The 20,957-nt window shown below is 33.6% G+C and overlaps 1 protein-coding gene across 13 annotated transcripts in view; it reads right to left on the reverse strand.

Annotated features, from left to right (window-relative positions):
* The window catches only part of CEP290 (centrosomal protein 290), a 52,549-nt gene that overhangs the window by 27,388 nt on the left and 4,204 nt on the right, over positions 1-20,957 (reverse strand). For 7 of the 13 annotated variants that reach the window (XR_010468220.1, XR_010468218.1, XM_065042044.1 and 4 more), the window contains exons 6-28: positions 20,712-20,758; positions 20,201-20,344; positions 19,932-19,985; positions 19,113-19,133; positions 18,816-18,968; positions 17,745-17,927; positions 17,286-17,375; positions 17,089-17,211; positions 15,131-15,254; positions 14,418-14,590; positions 13,735-13,897; positions 12,979-13,079; positions 12,799-12,886; positions 12,208-12,320; positions 9,459-9,551; positions 9,084-9,168; positions 7,826-7,968; positions 7,101-7,265; positions 6,010-6,159; positions 4,849-4,964; positions 3,374-3,476; positions 1,517-1,747; positions 814-987 (exon numbers count right to left, since the gene is read on the reverse strand). Coding sequence is in view for 11 of the 13 variants with exons in the window: in XM_065042044.1 (XP_064898116.1) it covers positions 814-987; positions 1,517-1,747; positions 3,374-3,476; positions 4,849-4,964; positions 6,010-6,159; positions 7,101-7,265; positions 7,826-7,968; positions 9,084-9,168; positions 9,459-9,551; positions 12,208-12,320; positions 12,799-12,886; positions 12,979-13,079; positions 13,735-13,897; positions 14,418-14,590; positions 15,131-15,254; positions 17,089-17,211; positions 17,286-17,375; positions 17,745-17,927; positions 18,816-18,968; positions 19,113-19,133; positions 19,932-19,985; positions 20,201-20,344; positions 20,712-20,758 (2,837 nt within the window). In the remaining 2 variants the exon portion in view is untranslated. The remainder of the gene's footprint in view (positions 1-813; positions 988-1,516; positions 1,748-3,373; positions 3,477-4,848; positions 4,965-6,009; positions 6,160-7,100; positions 7,266-7,825; positions 7,969-9,083; positions 9,169-9,458; positions 9,552-12,207; positions 12,321-12,798; positions 12,887-12,978; positions 13,080-13,734; positions 13,898-14,417; positions 14,591-15,130; positions 15,255-17,088; positions 17,212-17,285; positions 17,376-17,744; positions 17,928-18,815; positions 18,969-19,112; positions 19,134-19,931; positions 19,986-20,200; positions 20,345-20,711; positions 20,759-20,957) is intronic. The other 6 variants (XM_065042051.1, XM_065042015.1, XM_065041993.1 and 3 more) reach the window with 3 other exon arrangements.

The following is a 20,957-nucleotide window of genomic DNA, read 5'->3' on the forward strand; positions in this document are numbered from 1 at the left end:
CAGAAACCCAATAGATAAGAATAGGACATGACTTCTAACTACTGGTTACTACTTTCTTGGACTGTTATTTCTGACATTAATAGAAAGTGTGTACTAGTAACCTATCTTTGAAGCCAGCTTCACAGTTCTTGAAAAGAAGCTCCCTTCTACTTGAAAATAAAAGTTCAAAGTAATAGTTACGTATTTGCAGGCTCTATGACATTTTGCAAACACGTTGTGAACAATCTTTGGTTAGTTACTTTTTTATGGAAGTAAAATTCCTAATGCTTACTGCCTTTTGTAACTGAACATTTCGTTCTTGTAAGTCAGGAATTAGTAAGAGCACTTACTTTGAGAGAAAGCTTTGGAAGTGTTTACACTCATTCTACATTCCATATGACCTCCTAAACTGAAGATGATACCAAGTATTCCTTCTGACAGCTTCATTTTGGTAATCAAATAACTAAAAATATTTTGTGAGGGAACATACCCAGAGCTTAACTTAAAAGGCAAACAAAGAACAAAACCAAATAACCAAATCCACCAACGCAATTATAAAAAATGCTTTTATGTATGCCTACTGAAATAACATCTGAGACGCGGTATGTGTTTCTTAATCCACTGAAAAATACCAGGTAAGCAAATTAAAATTCGATAGCAACAGTAAGACTGGCTCCAACATCTCACACCCAATATGAAGCTGTTATAACCAGTAGTTCTAGCACTGGGACTTACATTCTATCTTTCTATTAAGTAAGAATGAAAAACAATGCAGAATGAACCTATAAAGAGGTTTTTCTTACCCCTAGGGTTCAAACATAATGCAAACATTACCTCCATGTGTTCCATGTTTGTTGTCCGCTGGACGAGCAAGTTATCTTTTTGTAACATATCTCTGTATTTAGCAGTTAATGCATTATACTGCTTATTAGCCAGTTCAAGGTCAGACAATGGCACACTACCATCCAACGCTTTTTGCAGAGCTGCAATCTTAAAGCTAGCCATTTCCTATGAAAATAAGCAACACAATGGGTTACTAAGGTCTGCTAGACCTTTAAATTAAAAAAAAAAAAACTCAGTTGAAAAAGAATACCACTTAATATAACAATTTAACATGACACTCTTATTTTACTAAATTACTGTCCATCTTTTTAAATTGCTTGCAATAAACATTGACAAAATTTCTTTGGTATTCAAACTCTCTATTAATTTTAGCAACAGTTGCCTCTCAGTCATAAGGCACCATCAAAAACATATTCTATAAAGATGAGTTAATACAGGCCCTAGCAACCTGCAAGGCCAAAAAGTAATACCTGGTTTCATATGACACTGTCAATAAAAATATCTTGTTGAAGCAAATTCAGAAGAGGAAAAGTGACAGATTTCACATTATGATGCTTATTTAAATATAAAGAATGTTTTGACAAAACACTTGGGTAATGCACTCAAGAAATTAGTACTGCCTCCATTTTTAAAAGTGTATTCATTGCCAAACCGGAAAAATAAAAACGTGTACTAATACTACTGTGAACTATACCTTGAATCGTTGCATGTTTCCGATCTTCCCTATAACTGCAGTCTCCATTTGTGTTATCTCACCCTTTAGTTTCTCATTTTCTTTTCTAAGATGCTGTTCCGTTTCAAGTAAAGTGGTATACTGCCTTGTTAGTGACTTTTCATTAACTTGTAAAACAGTTATTTTTCTATTATTTTCTGCAAGTACTTTTTTTGTTTCATCAGGATCCAGCTGAAGTGCACTGAGTAAATTCTGTAAAATATTTTTTAAACAAGAGCTTTGTGGAGAAATATGGTAAAACTCAGTTATGTAGAAAAGCTTTCTTGTACATTTTTTAATCTAGGTATAAAAATTCCATTGATCTGTCTAAAATGATTTCTTCTTGCTAATAAAACATATACACACACTCAACACGTGCATAAGCATACAAAATTCTATTAGAAGAAAAATAAATCTTAAAAATCATTACGTTCTGAGGAACAGAAGCTAAATACATCTGACTGATTAACTGGAACTTTAGTTAATGATGACGTTTTCAAATTTTAGAACAAAAATAATTCTCTTAATACATTTTCATCAATCTTCCCCCCTTTTACTAGAATGAAAATGTATTGGAACAATTTTCTAAACTAAATAGAATTCCTGTAATTCCTAACAAATACTAATAACATCCTAATTTGAGGGACAAACCGGTATTTGTGCAGTAATCACAGGACGCCTCCTCTGGAAACGTGTGTGTTTGTGTGTATATGGACATGTGTTTGCGTGCATGCATAAATCTGAGGTTCGGGAGCAAAGAGGGGGAGAGGGAACTACAGCGACTCAGGTCGCAGAAGGGAGGTGAGCTTTAGCTTTGCTGTCGCACACATCAGCTTGCCAAGGAGACGGGGAGTAGAAATGGGAACTGTAATATCCCAGATTCCTATGAACCTAATGAAGACTGAGCACGCAGATAAGAAAAAACTCCTGAGTCTCGGAAGCCTGAACCCATGGAAAAAAAATCTAGTTCTGTGACAACTGGCAAAGATTTGGCTTTTCTGATCAAGAAGCCTGTTTTTCTTAAATCAACCAGATTGAACAGCAATCATAAAATCAGAGACTTGAAACAAGTAGCCAGTTTGAAAACTAGTACATAAGCAGCACGAAAATTTCTAACCACGGGGGCAAAGAGAGTTGTAACGCAGCTCTCATAACCTAGTTCAGCTTCAGAAGTTGCCCCTCTGTCCCTGCATCCTCTGTGCAGGTGTGAGTGCTTCCTCCCCCATGGACACCGCCAGCACTTCAGATAATGGACTTGCGGTAAAAGTGCCACAAGCAGGGACCCAGACCTCAGGTGTGTGTATGTGACGTGCTGGGGTGATTTCTCACCAGTGCATGGGTCAGCAGACTGCAGGGAGGCACACGGGTACACATAACACCGCAGCACCCCCACATGCACACAGCACCCCAGAGTATACCCAAAATGTGCATGTGCAGAGTAAACTTGCACTCTCAGGAAAGGGTGTGTGTGCTTGTAACCTGAAGGGGCCAGGGTGTAAATACAGCTGTGTGGATGTGGATGTGTGGGATGAGAAATATTTGGGATTAATTCCTGAATGGTACTTGGAAATAAAGTCTATAGTAAGATTTTCCATGTGCCTTAATTTTGTGATTTACTTTTTGTACTGTTGATACTAATTCTGAATGTATAGTTCGCTGATTGCTAGTTATTTACATTCCACTAGTAAATCAATAAACCACTTCCCTTCTCATTTGATTTGAATTGAGCAGTTTTTCCTTGCAACATTTCCCCCATCTAACAAATTACAGTACTGTATTAAAACCTATGTTCTATATATGAAAACCTTTTTGAAAAAAGAAAGCAACACAATTACTTACAGAATATGCCTTTATTTTTGTAGCATCCTGTTCTTTTTGCTCTTCTAGCTTTTTCTTTTCCTTTTTCATATCTTCTGATTCTTTCTGCCAGCTTTCCTTTTGACTAAAATAGTAATTAAATATTTTCATTTAGAACGATGAAAGACTTCATGATTCTTAAAACTAACTGAAAAAGCAACCCTGAAATATTGCAAACCAAGATACTTATTTTTAGCAATAAGGTAATTTGAAAAAACTATGCGGTAACATATGGAAAAAAATTACTTGCTCATCCTCTGAGAACTCCCCATGGCATGGTAGTTGGCTTTTTCTTTAAAAGATATTGGTTCAAATTTCCCTCAGGAAGTGGACAGAATTAAACTTTGGTTTTCCACACCCAAATTCTGTATTAGTGGTCAGACAACTAAACAAAAATACTATAAACTATTTATATATGTCTAACAAGGAAGTTCTTGTAGACTGTATAGGATATTTAGGCTAGTTTAAACAAATAACCAAGGGTATTTCAGAAGCAGTATTTTCTCTTCAAATATCTCTTAGTATCTCCCATAATGCAACATAATGGAGAAAAAGGAAAAAAAAAATGCTCTAAAAGTGAATCTTAAGGGAGATTCTTTGACTTGGCATCTCATAAACTTCTATCTGTAATGGGTTTGGAGAAGGAGCCTTGAATCATCATCTTACGCCTGTGATTGGAGATATCTGATGTAGTAGTTAATGAGGCAGGACATTATAGCTTTTAATATTTTAAAAAAGCTATAGCTATAATGCCTCAAAGAGAGATAATGTTATCTGGGAAGTCTTAACTGATTCAAAGAACAAACAGAAGGTCCTAAAAGATAAATACCCTTATTCTAAAAGCCGTCCAGTGACTGTTCATTCCAATCCAAAGACAGAGAGGACACAACTAACAGCCTGTTAACTGAAGAAACCAAATTCCCATATTCATCCCTATGCTCCTAACAGATTAAAATCCTCTTTATTTTTGACCATAGGAAGAATTGTACAGAAATTAGATTCAATGAAGCATATAAAGGAACTAGGAGTCTGAAAGAAATCCAATTATAAAGTCCTGACTATCTGATATTTTGAAACAGAGATCTCTGACTGTATTTGGATATCAGCTTTCTTTTTTCCCCCTCAGAAAAACTGTAGGACCCATCCTTGAAAGCAAAAGAAGACAAGACTGAAGAGTTCATAAAACCAGATTGTAACAGAGTACAATATATCGGATGCAGAAACCACAATGCAATCCTCATAAAATAAGCAATATGAAAAAGTCCAGCAGAAAATGTTCTCTAAGAGTTTTCTGAATCTGTATAGGACTAGAGAAAATATATGGAGTCCATATCTAAGAGCAGCAGCATTTATGAGATTAACCAAAGAACTACTTCAACCCAGCAGCAAATCTTGTACTCAAAATTCTTAAACAATTAGATAGTTGAACTTTCGTAATTCAGAAAAGAGAATGATACCTTTGATATTCTTTATACAGCAAGCCCTGTTGATGACGAATTACTGAAAATTTTCGCTTGTAGTCCTCTACTGCATCTTCTAACTGTTTAAGTAGCTGTTCTTTATTTTCCAGTTCCTAATTATTATTTTCCAAATAAAAATATTGAAGTCATTAATATAGGTTTTAAACATTAAAGGAGTACTCAAAATGCCAATTCTCCCTTGTGTTTTTCATTATAGATGCTGCTGTCATGAACTGTGGGAACTGCAGATATAAAATGTGTATTTTCTTAAGAAGCAGCAGACGAAAAAAAGCCCAATAAACTTTGACATTCATACGAATAGGTGTGAAATAGCGCATAATTTCATTGTGGATTACAGCCCTCAAAGTTCAAAACACCATGACATGTTGCTAGTCCATAAAGAATACTAATTGAATGTCAAAACGGAAAGCAATGTTTTCTTCTCTTGTTCCCAAATACTCTTCTACTTTATGATCATATACAGTTGAAAAATATTCTCTAATCAACAAAGCTGAAGTGATCAAAGATAGAACAAAAGAATTTAATAATAATAAAAAGGTAAGTTCTTTTTACTCCAATTCTCAAAGACTCAATTCTTCACTATATGCTTGTCTGCTTGGCTTCCCATGGGAATCACCAGCCTTGGTTTCAATATATTTAAGCCTCTTTTTACAAATGTTCACATATTTTAGATAAATAATGGAATGAAAATTCATATAGTAAATAAATAGAGACCTTTGCTGTACAGAGAAAAATAGGATTGGCACATGTGGACTCACATGTGGAATCTAGACAGCAGTAAGAGAGAATTTCTTATAGAAAAAGTACAACTGCAGAAGTAGAAGGGTGGGCAAATATTCAAATAAGAATTCAGATTAAAACAAAAAAAAAATCTGAATTGTTGTCAAAAACTGAATTAAGTATTACCTTCTAGGTTTACAACACGGCAAAATCCTTACAACTTAAAAAAAAAAAAAAACAACACAAAAAAAAAACCCAAAAAACCCAACTAGAATAGCCTGAAGAGTTTACTGAATGTCAGAACTTCAAAGTAATTTTGGAGAGTTCTCCCATCTCCATACATGGCGTGGCACTAGATTTTGAAGGAAATTAGCTGTATGTTGCAAATATTCTTGTTATCAAGGAGAAATCAGTTACCTGTATAAGACGTATTAAATATTCATTCAGAGAATTAATCATATTAACACTTGACGGAACCATTCCTTCAGGAAGATTCACTGTTTGGAAGACAATATTGGTACCTTCTGACTGACGTAATAAAGAAATTTCATTTGTCAGTTGTGAAATCTAAAGAAAAAAACAAAAATGTGAAGAAGTAGCTCTGGCTATTCAATTTAAAAAAATCACTAGTGGCAAATATATTGTTTTCTTGTGCTACATCAGTTGTTATCAACAACCTAAGTCACTTTCACTTAGTACTCAAACTCTAAAATAACCTTTTAAATATGCTGTGATTCCATAAATCATTAAATGCATAAAATCTTAAGCCAAATTTATCAAATTACTCCAGCAATCAGGGCAGCTTCACACACCTAAGGATTCACCACAGTTTTATTACAAATTCTTTAAAACACAGTGCATTTCTATTCCTTCTGAAAAGATTAAGTTTTGGACAGAATTATTGCAGTGGTTATTTGATGGCTTATTTTAAACAAATCTTTGCCTTTTCATTTAACTTCTTAAAAGCTCTCTGGTTCTCAAACAGTATGTATTTGAGATATATATATATATCTCAAACACTATTCTAGTATACTAGTTACTGGCAAGTATTTTTGCATCACCAAAGGTGTTCTAAAAGGCAAATTTAAATTTGGCTTCTTGTAAAATAATATTACAATCCTCATTCTGGCCTTGGAAGAAGCATTCCACAAGACACAGGATTTTAGAGAACGATTCATCATTTTAGAACACTATTAATAAATAACAAATGCAAGACTACTGGCTTTCTGAAGAAAGAAGTCTGTGAGATTTTTTGGGCACAACTTTCCTCAAAAGATAGGCAAGCTTGGTGTTTAACATGATAGAATATTCCAAGAATAAAGTAACATTAAGAAGAGTAAGATCTGAACTTAAAATGGACAATTGTTAGATCCAATACATAAATTTGTATCATTACATTGTTCACCTAAGTTAAAATGAGTATCTTATAGATTGTGTGGTTTTATTCTAAATTACCAGAGCAGTCACGTTTCAAGTACAAAAGAAATTGTATAAAATAAATTGCATACCTTTTCATTTGCATTTGCCAGCTGATTAGAGAAATTTGTTGCCTCCTTCCGAGCTTCTTTCAGTTCTTGTCTTAATTCTTCATTTCTTCCTGTAAGCTGGTCAACCTGAGCTTTCAAGTGCACACCAGCATCAAAGATTCCCTCTGAATTCTTTGACTCCATTGCCTAATGCAGGAAACATTTAATTAACAAAACAGAGAAAAAGTACAGAAAAGCTTTCTTTTTCATAGTAAACTGGAGCCCTTAAGTTCAGACTACATGAACTTACCAAAAAAGTACGACATGTTAACATTTTTAAATCTACTTATCAGTTTGCTGATTATATACTTGCCATAGACTGTGATTTAGAAGTTTAAATTTTCCTGTAAAAACACTGATTTCTTTTTGTAAAATATTTGAATAAAGAATTTTTCTTACACATTTCCCACAGGTCCCATAAAGATAAAAGACAAGCAAACAAATTTTTCCCTAAGCTTTATGACTGGGGCAATAAACTCGTCAAAGACAGTTTTATGCTATCCAGATGAAGATTTTTTTTATTTTTTTTATTGGCAATTTCTTGTTGCTCTATATTTTTAATTTGCATTTTTAAAGAGGTATCACACTAAGTACTCCTACTTGTAACTAAAGTTATTATTTAATTATACAATAACCCAATAACTGAGGAGGGAAAAAAAGCCTCTAAATCCTATAAAGCTAAATAATACTTTAGAAAGTAAGCTTACATTAACTAAACGATCCAGACTAGGAATTGTTAAGGCTGTTTCTCCTCCATTCACACTAGGATCCTTCTGCATTTCCTTGACAGCTTGCAATATTTCTTTCATTCCTTGTTCAAGTTGTTTATTCTCTTCTGATAACTCTTTTACTGTAATAAAAATTGTAAATGTGTCTAAAAGCACGGAAAAAATTACTTAAGGTTTCCTAGTACATTTCATCATAATACTTGTTGATTTGATATACGAAAAGAATGTTGATGTTATATACAGACAATAAAGAATTAGGAAGCTAAAAGTAAAGCTGCTAGGAGCATCCAGAGAGTCTATCTTGCTGGAGAAATAAAAACAAAACAATGATGAAAAGTTTCATGGAAACACATTTAACTATATTGAACCTTCTGGCTTTCAATGTTTCCTGCCACTTTTTTTACCTCTTTAGTAGCCTGTCTAGTCAGACACAAATCCAGAAATGTGTCTATCTTGGAAATGTTCAGGTATAACAACAAAGTATATAGGAATTGCCTGAATTCCTGCTGCAGATTGAGGGAAAAGAAAAAAAAAAAGAACATTTAAATTATTTGGCTGTAGTAAGGACTCTCAAGACAGAGTTTTCCTGCCACCATTAGTCTCTCAGCAGAAGTCCAGAGTTTCCAGCACGTAAGAAGAAGCCTAGAAACTTCAAAAAAACCTCAAACCTGTCAGGACATTCTCTTAACAATATGGCTGTCCTGAATACCCAGGAGTAAACTGCAACATTTGAAACAGTTTGAGCAGTTTCACCAAGCCTATTTTGAAAAGTAAAATAAATAAATAAATAAATAAATAAATAAATAAATAAATAAATATTTAAAATAAGAATTCACATTCTCTGAGAAAAAAATAAGATTCTTGTCTAGAGAAATTAGCACTATTTTTATTTCAGAGTTTGCAATCAGTGCACTTCAGCTAACACACATCTATAGACATAAGCACCATGCGGGCTGAACTTCCCAGACACCCCTGGAGCCAGAAAAGCACTACAATTACACCTGGACCAATTCACAACCACAATTTCCACAGTTAGAAGTATATCAGAATGATTGTGTAATAGCTTTCTATGTACACATTCAATCATTGTTAAGATACCAAAGTTAACTGCATTTAAAACAGAATCTGTAAAGTCAGGTATTTGTGGACACAAACACAGAAGCAGAACAACTAAATAAGCAAACCATCTGCAGGCACCTTATAATATTCACTAGTTTTAAAACAAGTTGCAACTTACATTTAGATTGAAATTTGGCTATTACAGTCCTGTTCTCCTCCAACTCTCTCTCTCTCATGCTTAATTCATTTGCAAGGTACTCATTCTAAAGAAAAGAACAAAAAAGACTCAAAAATTGTAACTTATGAATTTTAATACTGTAATTTTCATTAAGAATCTATGGAATAAATGCTTTAAAATATTGCTAGTACATATCTATTCAGCAGTGAAATTACATAGTATGTGAACCAAAATGAGGTGTTACATAGAAGGCAAAAATCAAAGAAATAGCATCATCTTCACAGCAACAAACTTATCAGGAAAAACTATTTAAACCATTTATAAACTTTATAGAAGTATTTATCCTGCTTTGTTTTTTAAAAAGCCTTCTACTACCTGCACTGCCTGGCTTCTGCATCTTTCAAGATTTAATTCTGTATAACTATTTAGCATACTCTTGATCAACAAATCTTTGGATATCTGCTCATTCTAAAAAAAAAAAAAAAACAACATTGGTAAGTTATTAGTAGTAGGTTTCTGTCTCTATTTATATGCAAAAATATTTTCTAGACTTATCTTCCTATATATATATGTGTATATACATATATATATACACACACACTTCTTTTCTACTTAAAATGCAATTATATAGGCATTATTCATTCCACAGCTGGCTAATACAATGTTTTAGGAGAAATCACAACAGCAAAGCATACTCCTGTAGCATGGAAAAACTGTTGTATAATTGACAAAAGCCTGATCTATATAGACTTGTACTTTCCATTGATCAATTACACAGCTCAATGGGCTCATCATAAATGCCATCAGTTCCAAAATATTTCAGTTAAAGATAGGAAAGACCTATTTGCTTATCTTATACATTGTAACCATGATGTTTCTTCATCACATTCTTAGATAGTTTCTCCCAGTCAAAAAATACATAGATGATAATTTTAGCAATCTACCATTCTAGTCCCAGCCTTTTTTTCAAATTTGGAGTGTGCCTTCATGAAAATTTCCCAGTCCACATATTAATCTCCTGCTTGAAATGCAATTGCAACCAAGATGCATTCACTGGAAAAAATACACAATGCGTATCCCACATAACACTGTCTAGGAAAACATATTTTTAGGTCATGTAGCAGTTGGAACAACAGTGTGATACAGACCAGAAGTCTCTGAGACTCAGAAACACTGGCTTGATCCATGCACCAAATGTATCTCTAGCAACCAAATCAATATCCTCCCCTATACAGAAAACTAAGAGAGCACTTCAAGATACCAATTTAGGAAGCTACCAGTGAATATTTTTTTTTACATGACTTATCACGTGAATAAAAGAAACCACAGCAAGCATCCTGAAATCAACCAATGCTTTCACTGATTTATAAAAAGTTTTCAAAAGCCCTTCTGAGAACCTAAAATATTTGATCATTTGAGATAATTTTAATGAATAATGGAATTTTTCCTTGGAAATATTTTTTTTCCTGAAAACAGATATACATTGTCAGTTGGCAGGGAAATTGATAAAATGACAGAAGAACCAACTCAGGAACTTCTTAGAGGTTTCCCAGATGGAAAATCCTTTTTCATTCCTAAAGTCTAACTCTGAACCATCTGGAGGTGTAAAAGTTTTACCTCTCTGGAGGTAGGAGATGAGGTCTAGTCAAACAACATGTGCATCTTTTAACAGAAATCTCATCTTCTGTCTTTCATACCAAAGGACTGATTCAGTTCCCACTTCATTCAACTAATGTTTGTAAATTACCATTTGAATTTCTCTGTATTTATTTAAAACAGTTTAAAAAGTAATCCTCAAACTATGTTGTTTAAAATACAGTCGCAACAATTGATTTGTATGAGATGCAAGGCTGTATGGACTAATAAGAAAAGTGATGAGTACTTTGTTTACACAGATGTGTCGAAGGTCTTAGAATGAAAACTGTGCTCTCTTTGTACCCACCTATGTATGTGTGCAGGGTTGTTGTGCAAACTTTTTCCACTGACAGCATTAAAGTATATGCCTACACTTTTCAACCCTATGTCAACAAATAATCTGCAAATTAATAACTTGACATTTATAAAGCTACCCTATAGCTTTAATTAATAAAGATGAAAGTAAACTAACACATCTTTATTATTTGAATTTTTAAATAATTGCAACAGATACAAACATACACATACTATACTGGTGTCTCACCTGTGCTCTAAGAAGTGCTATTTCTCTCTTCAGTTGCTCTATGAGGTTTTCAACAGGATCTACCTGAACTGAGTGTTCTGATTGTCCGTTTTCAAGTCCACTTTCCAAAGTTTTCACTTGTGACAATTCTGTTAGGCATACATTTCCTTCTCTGTCTTCTTGTGAGATAGTTAAATCAGAAAACTTTACTTGTGAACACTGTTGCTTATCCTTCAATGTCATTATTTGTGTTTTGTGCATTACTGGCTTTCCAAGATCAGATGTACAAGGAATCAGAGCGTTTTTGCTGAGAGACCATCCTTGGCAAAAACTTTCCTGACCTGTTTGGTCTGCATTAGAAATGATTGGGACTTGGTTGTGAAAAGACAAAGACGGTTTGTTTCCGTAATTTGGGTTATTTACCTCTGAGGTCTGACACACTTGCTGATGAGCAGAAAATGAACCTGTGTAGTCCTCTGACATCTCTCTATTGTCTGTATAATCTGTTATCTCTGATGGCTGTGTAAATTGTAGCTCTGAGGATACGAAAAGCTCTTTTATACTAAGAGTTTCAGAACTGCAGTTGTCACTAACGAGCTGCCACTCTGTCACATGTTTTGAATCTAAATGAACTGAAGAAGAATTCTTATTTTTTTCCAAGTGACGTAAATGCTCAAGTATGCCAGTTCTTCTAGGTAGATTTCCCATAGCCTTCCTGTTTTCAGCTATATCTTTCTCTGACTTCAAAAGTCTAACTGGTGCTTCTCTATCTGCATTTGTGTTTCTCCCTTCCATGTTACACAAACTTCTAGCCTATATTCACAAAAAATACAGAACACTAATTAGTCTTCTACAAGATATCTGCTCATTCTAAAATTTTTCAAAGCAGTTAATAAAAGCACCTAGAGAAATTTTTGAACATTTACAAAATAACATTTTTATTATGAACCTGCTTTATGAACCTACCTTTGCTTTTACTTCAGCAGTATCATGCCTGCTCAAGAAATCAAACTTCCTCTTATTCATCTCCTTCTCTTCAGTAAAGCTATCAGTTATCCGCACATCACCAGCATCCAATACTACTTGCAAGTAAAGGTAGAAGTAATAAAGTGTTATCAATTTTTAATTTGTCTCCAAGCAAGGGAATATATTCCATTCAGTATATCTGAGTTCTAGTTTTCTACCTACAAAGTAAGGAATTGTAAACCTTTCAATTTGAGCACATTATGCTTCCCAAGGTGGCAGAGAATTGGAACTGTAAGATTTCTGAAACATATACATTATGTATATTTACTGGAAATCACGAAGAGATCATGCTGCATCTAAGAGCTGCAAGCCAGTGACACAGTTCTCAGTGATGCATTACTACCCATCACAAGTCAAAAAGCTACTGGGCTGTAAGACTATGGAAATACAAATCCACGCACCTCTTCCCACATATTAAATGAAATGTATTTAGCCTTGTAATTTAAACAAATGATTAAATATAACATAGCTATACTAATAAGTATAGACAAGATGTTTTGAAAGGACAGTTTATAATTAAAAAAATCCCACCTGTTGTTGCAACTCTTCTTCCTTTCTCCTGAGCCAACTTACGAATCTGTTTTTTCAGTTCAACTCTTTCCTCTTCTAGTCTTTCAATCTGCATATTATTATTCACAGATCAGTATTTCAGTTTGTTCAAATATATTTTTATTGTGTAGCTCTTACACAAAAATAGGATTTATCACTTGCCTCTTGCAAAAGAATCTGGTTTTCAGCTCTGTATTGCTGCTGCTTCAGTGCTTTGCTGTTTCTGAATTCATTTAAATCTATCATTGTCTTTGGCTCAAGACCTAAAACACAGAATATGCTGTATAATTATTCATTAAGGAGAAACATTAATGTTAATAATCACTAGAATGCGGTTAATTTAAAACAGAACATAACTAGTCAAGTAGAATTAAAATAATGTTGACAGCTGAATATATTTGTATACGTATACACACATTCTCCATGTAATAACAACAGAAGAAAGCATAATTTTACTTTGGTTACTCAAAAGACAAAATGCAATAAAATGCCACCTAAAATTAACTATATTCATGTTTAGATGCTGCTTCTATGTAAAAATAAGCCTGTTCAAAATTTTCTGTGTGTTTTTCAATCTAGCATTACTGCTTCAGTACGTTATGGCTTCCAGATACCATATTATGAAATTAATTAGGCAGTGTAGAGTCAAAGAGGAGTCAAAACAGAAAAAACTCTACAAAACCTATTCTCCTACTTTCTTCAAAGCAACCTGTAGGCCAACTTTAGTCATGTACATTCAAGTTTAGTCGTGTACATTCATGCACTAAATTCTAACTCACTAAAACTACTTGCAAATATTAACAGAATATACAAAATTATTTCCCAGTAGTTACTTGGTATAGTAATAGATTTCCATGACGTAATGTTATTTCAATTCTTACACAACAAATAACTGAAAATGTAAGGGATATAGCATACCTAAGCGCTCTCTGAGTTCTTCATTTTCATCAAGAAAATCATTTATTTTAAGTTCAAGTTTATTGACTTCCTTAATTAAGGTTTCAATCTCATGATCTCGTATTTTGATTTGCTTTTTAAAATCTGTTATTTCAGCAACAGCCTCTTCCAAACCATATATTCCCTGTAAAAACCCAAATGGAAAGTTAAAACAATACAACCAACAGAAGATGTACGAAAGTAAATTATGAATCCGTCTTTCATCATTACACAGATAAGAAAAAATGTTTTTCAACTTGTATCACTCTTCTGCACTATGCTTAATGAAAAAAGTTACTGAATAAAAAGGTGATCCTACAAATCTGTCTTTTGACTACAGAGAAACCTCTGCATATTTCAAAACCGAGTCCTCTGACTACATGATCCTTTGAAGAATCATTATCTTAAGTGTTCACTTACTGTTCAATGGACTTCAAAAGCACAGATGAATATGTTAAAACTGACAGCTTCTAAAATTTGTTAAGCATGGCTAACAAATCACATGCAATGACCACTAAATGCTACTATGAAAGAAAAGGAAAAAAATAGCATCAAAAGTCACTCATTTCATTTCTAACTAGAACACAGTCAACAAAAAATGGAAGGAAAAAATGATCTCCTAAAAATATGATGAAATACCCTGTCCATTCTGACAAGTTGTTTACCTGTTCATAGTCTCTCATTCGTTTCAAAGCCTCAACAAGCTCTTTGTCCTTTTCTCTGGCATCCGCTTCTGCTAATTCTGCCGATTTCTCAGCCTCCTTAGTTCTCTCTTCTAGCATTTTAAACTTTTCTTGCATATCCCCAATACAATTCTGCTGAGCAAGAGATGGGTGACCTGGAAAGAAAAACCTTGATCTGTTTACAATTCAACTAGGAATTCTTGCTATTAGCCACTAACCAAGAAAAAATACTTCAGATTATGTTGTAAAGGAGATCTTAATTTTCCATTCTTTTTAAGTAATTCCAAAAGACTATATATGAGAGCTTTCTTTTTTCCTAATCGTTCATTCAAATAATATTTGTAAGAAGCTAGTGCACATAAGGGACATCAGAATTTATTTTGAATTGTATGCTACTGCTCGTTTGCAATTCTTGATAGAACTGAAATCTTATATGTTATGCTCTAACCTTTACAAGCCAGGTATAGTTTTATTAGACACTGTATTACCTGTAAAACCCATTGAAGTATCGTGAATAAATTTTAACTCTTCACTAATGTTTAATAAACAGAAATGAATAAAAATGAATAGATACTAATATTACTCAAATACTGCAAATATTTTTTCTGTATTTCTAGAGAATAAAGAATGCACAGTATTATTTCTGTTTTCTTAGTTTCCTTTCCATTAATACTAAAATAAAATTGTCACGTTACCTCTATCTTTTTGGAGATCATTTTTTAATTCTTCAATAATAAATGCATTTTGTTCCATTTCTTTGGTGTACTGTTCAACTTGTTCAGTAAGCAATCTTATCTGAGCATCTCTCTCTTGCATACCCTACACACACAAAACCAGAAATTCCATTAATGAATTCTTCTTTGCTGACAGGCAAGCTACCAATATACAACACCACACAGTAAATGAAGAAATTAAAAGCAGCTAACACAAAACAATTCATAGAACATCAAATATACTGTACTTACAACATAGAGTTCAGATATTGTCTAGAAGTTGGGTATTTTAAGGCAAAGCAGGAAAAATAAAAGAGTAAAAACAAAGTATTCAAACACACACAGAAATAAAAGCAGTATTTTAGTATATCAGTTTTAAACAGAACATTTCTCTAAGAGTACGATGAAAAGCTTCAGACGATACAGGTTTCTTACAGCTTTGTCATAAACAACAGACAGTGGCAACCAAAGATCCAAGTTCAAGACTGGGAGGACTAACAATCCATCATACATGACACCTGTATTGCAGACTGCCTTTCAGCAAGTCATCCAACTTTTAAAAATTCACATCACACCTTGTTTTGCATGCATATACATCCATAAGTACACACAGACTGTGCAAGTGACTTTTACTTATATTAGACTATTTCTGTGCTTATACATGAAATTTAGAAATATCACAAAGCTTAATGTTTATTTTTTCTGTGATGAAAAAAAGAAGAGGAAAAATATAAAAAAGAGACTTGGAAAAAGGTTACAGAAAGTAATTATAAATGAAAAACCTCAAGAGTTGCCATCCTTACTTTATAACAATGTTACAACAAACAAAAGCACTGGCTTTCTTACGAGGACAAATATAAGCATATTTCAAATGTAAAGAGTTTAGGAAAGTTGTAAAGAGTTAAAAATAACCCTTAAGAATGTAAACATACACTGAACCATAACAAGCTCAATCTATTTTGAGTTAAAGCACAGTGCAGCAACTTGATTTAATTCTTAAGTGTCTGCTTTAAAAATACGCTAATTTCCACAAAACTGTTCAAAATGTCATGCTAATGACAGTCATCCAAAAAAGCAACCTCTACAGCCATTTATGTCAGCTAAAACCAGACTTTTCAACTGTTTATCAAAGTTACTTTCAGCTGCCTTCCTCTTCTGATCATCACAGGCTGATTTGTGCTTAAGATTTGTTTTCTCCTGAGAAGGCCTCTGTTCCTAATTTGGGAAGACTGCATAAGTATGTCTCACCATACTGCTCAGTCAACAAGGGCCTGACATATAACACAAATGTCATGACACATTTATCTAAAAAACTTGAAGCAAAGCAGGAAATCATCCTGGTGTCATACAGTATGCTTCTCATAATGTATATGTCAGCTTTCCTAATGGACTGCATTATTTATTTATTCTTTTTTTATGTTTTCCAAGTAAGTGGAGAAATTCAAAATCATAAAGAACTATGTAATTGTGCATGAATATGACACTCACATTCAGCTAGCTCTATCATGGGCTGAACCACAGACTTAACGTTATGACATCAAGCGAGGCAAAGAAACACAGAAAATTAAATGCTATGTAAGACTCTTCCTTGACTAACAAATTTAGAGGACAGAAATTAAGCTATAATTCAAAAACATGAAGTTATGGATGCTTAGATGTTAAAGCAATCATTCTACTAATAGTTAGAAAAGGTAAATATGAAAGTAACAGAACCAACTACCAAGACCTCAGCTCATACATACAGCAAGAGAAGTTTTCTTTGTGCATTTTCTATTAAGCTCACTTGGCAGAGGAATGAATCAACCTGTCTTATAATTCTCAAACATAAATAATACATATTCTGGTATCTGCAAACTATGAAAGACTAAATAATCATTTGGTCACTAACATATTTAGTGAATGGTAATTTCTATGTGTGTAATTTCTCACATCAACTGTACCTGCTGAAGGGCCAATACATTGTTTCTGTCTACATCAAGTTGGGCCATTTTCATTTTCTCTTTCAAGTTAATCAACATTTGCTGATACTCTAGGAGTTCATCATCTTTTGAAGCCAAGATTTTCTGAAAAGAGGATAAAATACCATCAGAACACATAAAATAATTTAGAAAAATAATAAAAAAGCATTAAAAAGTACCTTCCATTCTTCAACTTTTGCATTTACAGCTGCCATGAGCGGATCGTCTTCCTCAGTTTTTGCTTTCAGCTGATCTGAAAGGTCTTGAACCTAGAAATGCCATTTGAATGAACATCATGTCACAAAATATTTTGCTTAACCAGTGTATATGTACAAACAAGTACACAATGTATGCACATCAAGTACATACAATTTAATAGATTAGCATTATAGCAGCAAGGGAAGGTGACGACTCTTACGAACAGAGTATGACTAACATTTTGTACAGAAAAATTTCATAATCTGCAGTCAAATTTTAAATTTGCCCCAAATTTAAAGATCACACTACTTTTAGAGAGCTATTTCAGTAGAGCATGTGTTCTTGATATGTTAAATGTTTTTTTTAATTTAACCCAAAATATGAAAATACAGTATAAACCACAGAAAAATACATTCAATAATATCAGAGTCAGTTCCTACTTGAAATTTGTACTGTTCTTTCTCTTTTCTTAACTGATCCATAACACTATCAGACTGTTGCACAATTAGTTTCATTTTGTTATATTCATCAGTCATCTTCTCCATTTCTTGCACTGATTCCTCAAGATTCTTCCTCATTTCTTGGTTTTGAATGTCTAACTTCTCATTTGCTTCAGTTAAATTCTGCAAAATTAAAAAAGTGCACATCTTAAGACCTGAATAAGCACTAATTGATAGCTACCTTAAATGTAAGACTTAAAAGTCTTACATGAAATTTGCACAGAAGAGAGAATTACATCATCATCATTACATCAGAGAGAGTATTATATCGTCAATTTCAACACATCTTAACAGCAAATAAAAGACACATCTCCAGTTGCCTGTGACTTCATTACTTATCTCAGATTCACAGATGCAAAGTATATGTATGTCCTCATTTCAGCTGGGACAGAGTTAATTTTCTTTCTAATAGCTGGCATAGTGCTATGGTTTGGATTTAGTGTGAGAAGAGTGTTGATAATGCACTGATGCCTTGGTTATTTCAGGGTAGTCAAGGACTTTGTGGCTTCCTATGCTCTACCATGTGCACAAGAAGCTGGGAGGGAGCAAAGTCACAACAGATGACTCAAGTTGGCCAAAAGAGGTGCTCCTGACCATATGATGTCATGCTCCATATACGAACGGGGGGTGCAAATACTGCTGCTTGGGAACCTACAGGCTATTGTTGTCACCAGTGGTGAGCAATTGCATCATGCATCATTTGTTTTGGACGCTCTGTTATTATTATCATTACTTCTTCCTTTGCTGTCCTGTTAAACTGTTCTTATTGCAACCCATGAGGCTTTTTTTCCCCTCTTGATTCTCTCCCCCATCCCACTTTGGGAGGGTAGTGGGAAAAGTGAGCAAGCAGCTGCCTTGTCCTAGTTGCCAGCTGGGGCACTTCACAAAACCCAACTGTATTCCAAATTCCCTTACTCCACATGACTTCATAAAGAAATCAGCATAGCTTTGTGAAAAACACTATTGTTCACAACGGTCTAAGAAATATTCAACAACATGTGCAGATTTTACCTGAATTTCATCCAAACACTGGACAAGTTCAAAGTTCTTTTTGGACAGCTGTGATCTGTAATCAGAATCCTCTCCTCTTCGTAACAGAATTGTGTCTTTTTGAGAATCTATTTGCTTCTGATAGTCAACTACATCCTGACGCAACTGCTCATTCTGCACAGAAAGCAATCCAAACTTAAATCTGGTTTGAAGAGTTCAAGACAAAGTTGTTGCTTTCCTAGCAAGCTAACACAAAGAGCTAAGACAAAACCCATCCAAATTCCTACAGTGTGCTTTTAAAGAACTTAGAAGCCTCACCTTTTTCTTTATGCGTTTTTTCTTCGGATTAAAAAGGAGAGAACAAGACCAAGAGAACAAAGCATGAAAAATATTAGAAATTATCTTTGCTTTAGGAAGACTAAATAGGAATCAACAGAGAGACAAAATAAAATAGAGTTTTCTGTGTACCTGTGCATGCATGTAAATACATACACACATCCATGTAAAAGGGTATTTTGAGGGACGATTCTCAAGGTTTCCAACCACGACATAATTTTAATTTTTGCTGTCTGTTTTATTCTCTCAGATGCCAAGATTACAGGTACTAAATGCTATAAGCCATGCATTTTTTTTCTAAAAGCAGCTGGAAACAAAGTTTCACAATAATGACTAAAAAAAACAATTCTATAATGAAGATTGTTAACTCCTTTTGCATTTATTGTTATACTAACTTGACTTTTTATAATTTTATTTTAACCAATCAGATGATCTTAGCAAAAGCAGCAAGCATAAGCTGATTCTTGTCTCATATCAACCAAATCTATTTGTCAATAGTATGTAAGAAAAATATTAACAATTCAAAACACAAAATCCAGACAAAATTAATGCATAGTAGGACTATGTAAATTCAAATGTAGACACCTCCTGACCTCAATTAACTAAGTTTCATCAGAGCAGATGTATTATATATTTGCTAAATGTGATTAAATTTCCATACTGTTTGTACAATTAACCAGAATATGTTCTAAACCAGAATCAAACATCATGCCACGCCAAAGATTATAAATGCAGAAAGCAGATAATATATCTATAAATAAAGTGAAAAACAGAACAATCAGCAAAAAATTCTTTACTAACCTCTCTCCTTAATTTGATATTTTCATTTTCAGCATCTTCATTTCGAAGAGCAAGCTAGAACAAGACAGAAAACCTTTATATGTATCACTAACACCACAAACTACAAAAATAAACAACTGCAGAAGCAAAACAGAAAATGAAAGGACAGCGGTCCTATTTAATTAAGTGGTGGTGGTGTTTGTTTTTTTCTTTTATTCCGGAGGCTCTTTCAGAACATCAGCTTTTCAAAAGATGTCCTAGAAGAGATGTCAAGCTTAAGTCCTTCTTACCTGTTCATTCACTTTCTTCTCTTTTTCCAATTCTTTTTCTATATCTGTTAACTGTCTCTCTTTTTGTTCTAATTGTTTTTCCAGTCGGCGGATCTCATCACGCAAAAAACGAGTATCACGACCACCAGCGGATCTTTGTGCCATCTTAGGAGCATTAAAATAACATTATAAATATAGTACAGTTCTTAGAAAATGGAAAGAACTGAAAAAACAAAGATCCTAAGACTAACGTTCCTAACGTTCAAGAAAAGCAACAGGAAGGGCTCACTAGGTTCTTCCAACAAAACAGAAATCTCTAAAAATAAATGGGATTAAACAAGTATGAAAAAATTCATTGTACATACAGCTCTTTGCAAACCTGAGGCTGGTGAATATTCAAAAGCTAATAAAAAGAATATGCAAAAATCTAGGGCTATTACATCTCTTTACTAGATTAAAATACTGGTCTAAAAAACCTCATAAAAACAACACCAAACAGCACTCTATAAACTAACAAAATTTTAAAACATACCTCTAATTCATGTTGAAGTTTCATCATCTTTGTTTTAAATTGATTTTCTGTTAAAACAGAAGATATATAGTGAATTACCTAACAATGTAAAAAATACATAAAAGAACAATGGTTACCCTTAGTCTTTAAATATTTGGCTTCACTGAAGCAATTGACTTCAGCCTATTTTATTCAGTTCCCTAAACTTGAAAAAACCCTAAAAAATACATTTAACAAATCATTTAGAAATAGCATAAAAAGGCTCAC

This window comes from Columba livia, chromosome 1, assembly GCF_036013475.1.
Source record: "Columba livia isolate bColLiv1 breed racing homer chromosome 1, bColLiv1.pat.W.v2, whole genome shotgun sequence".
Lineage (NCBI taxonomy): Eukaryota > Metazoa > Chordata > Aves > Columbiformes > Columbidae > Columba > Columba livia.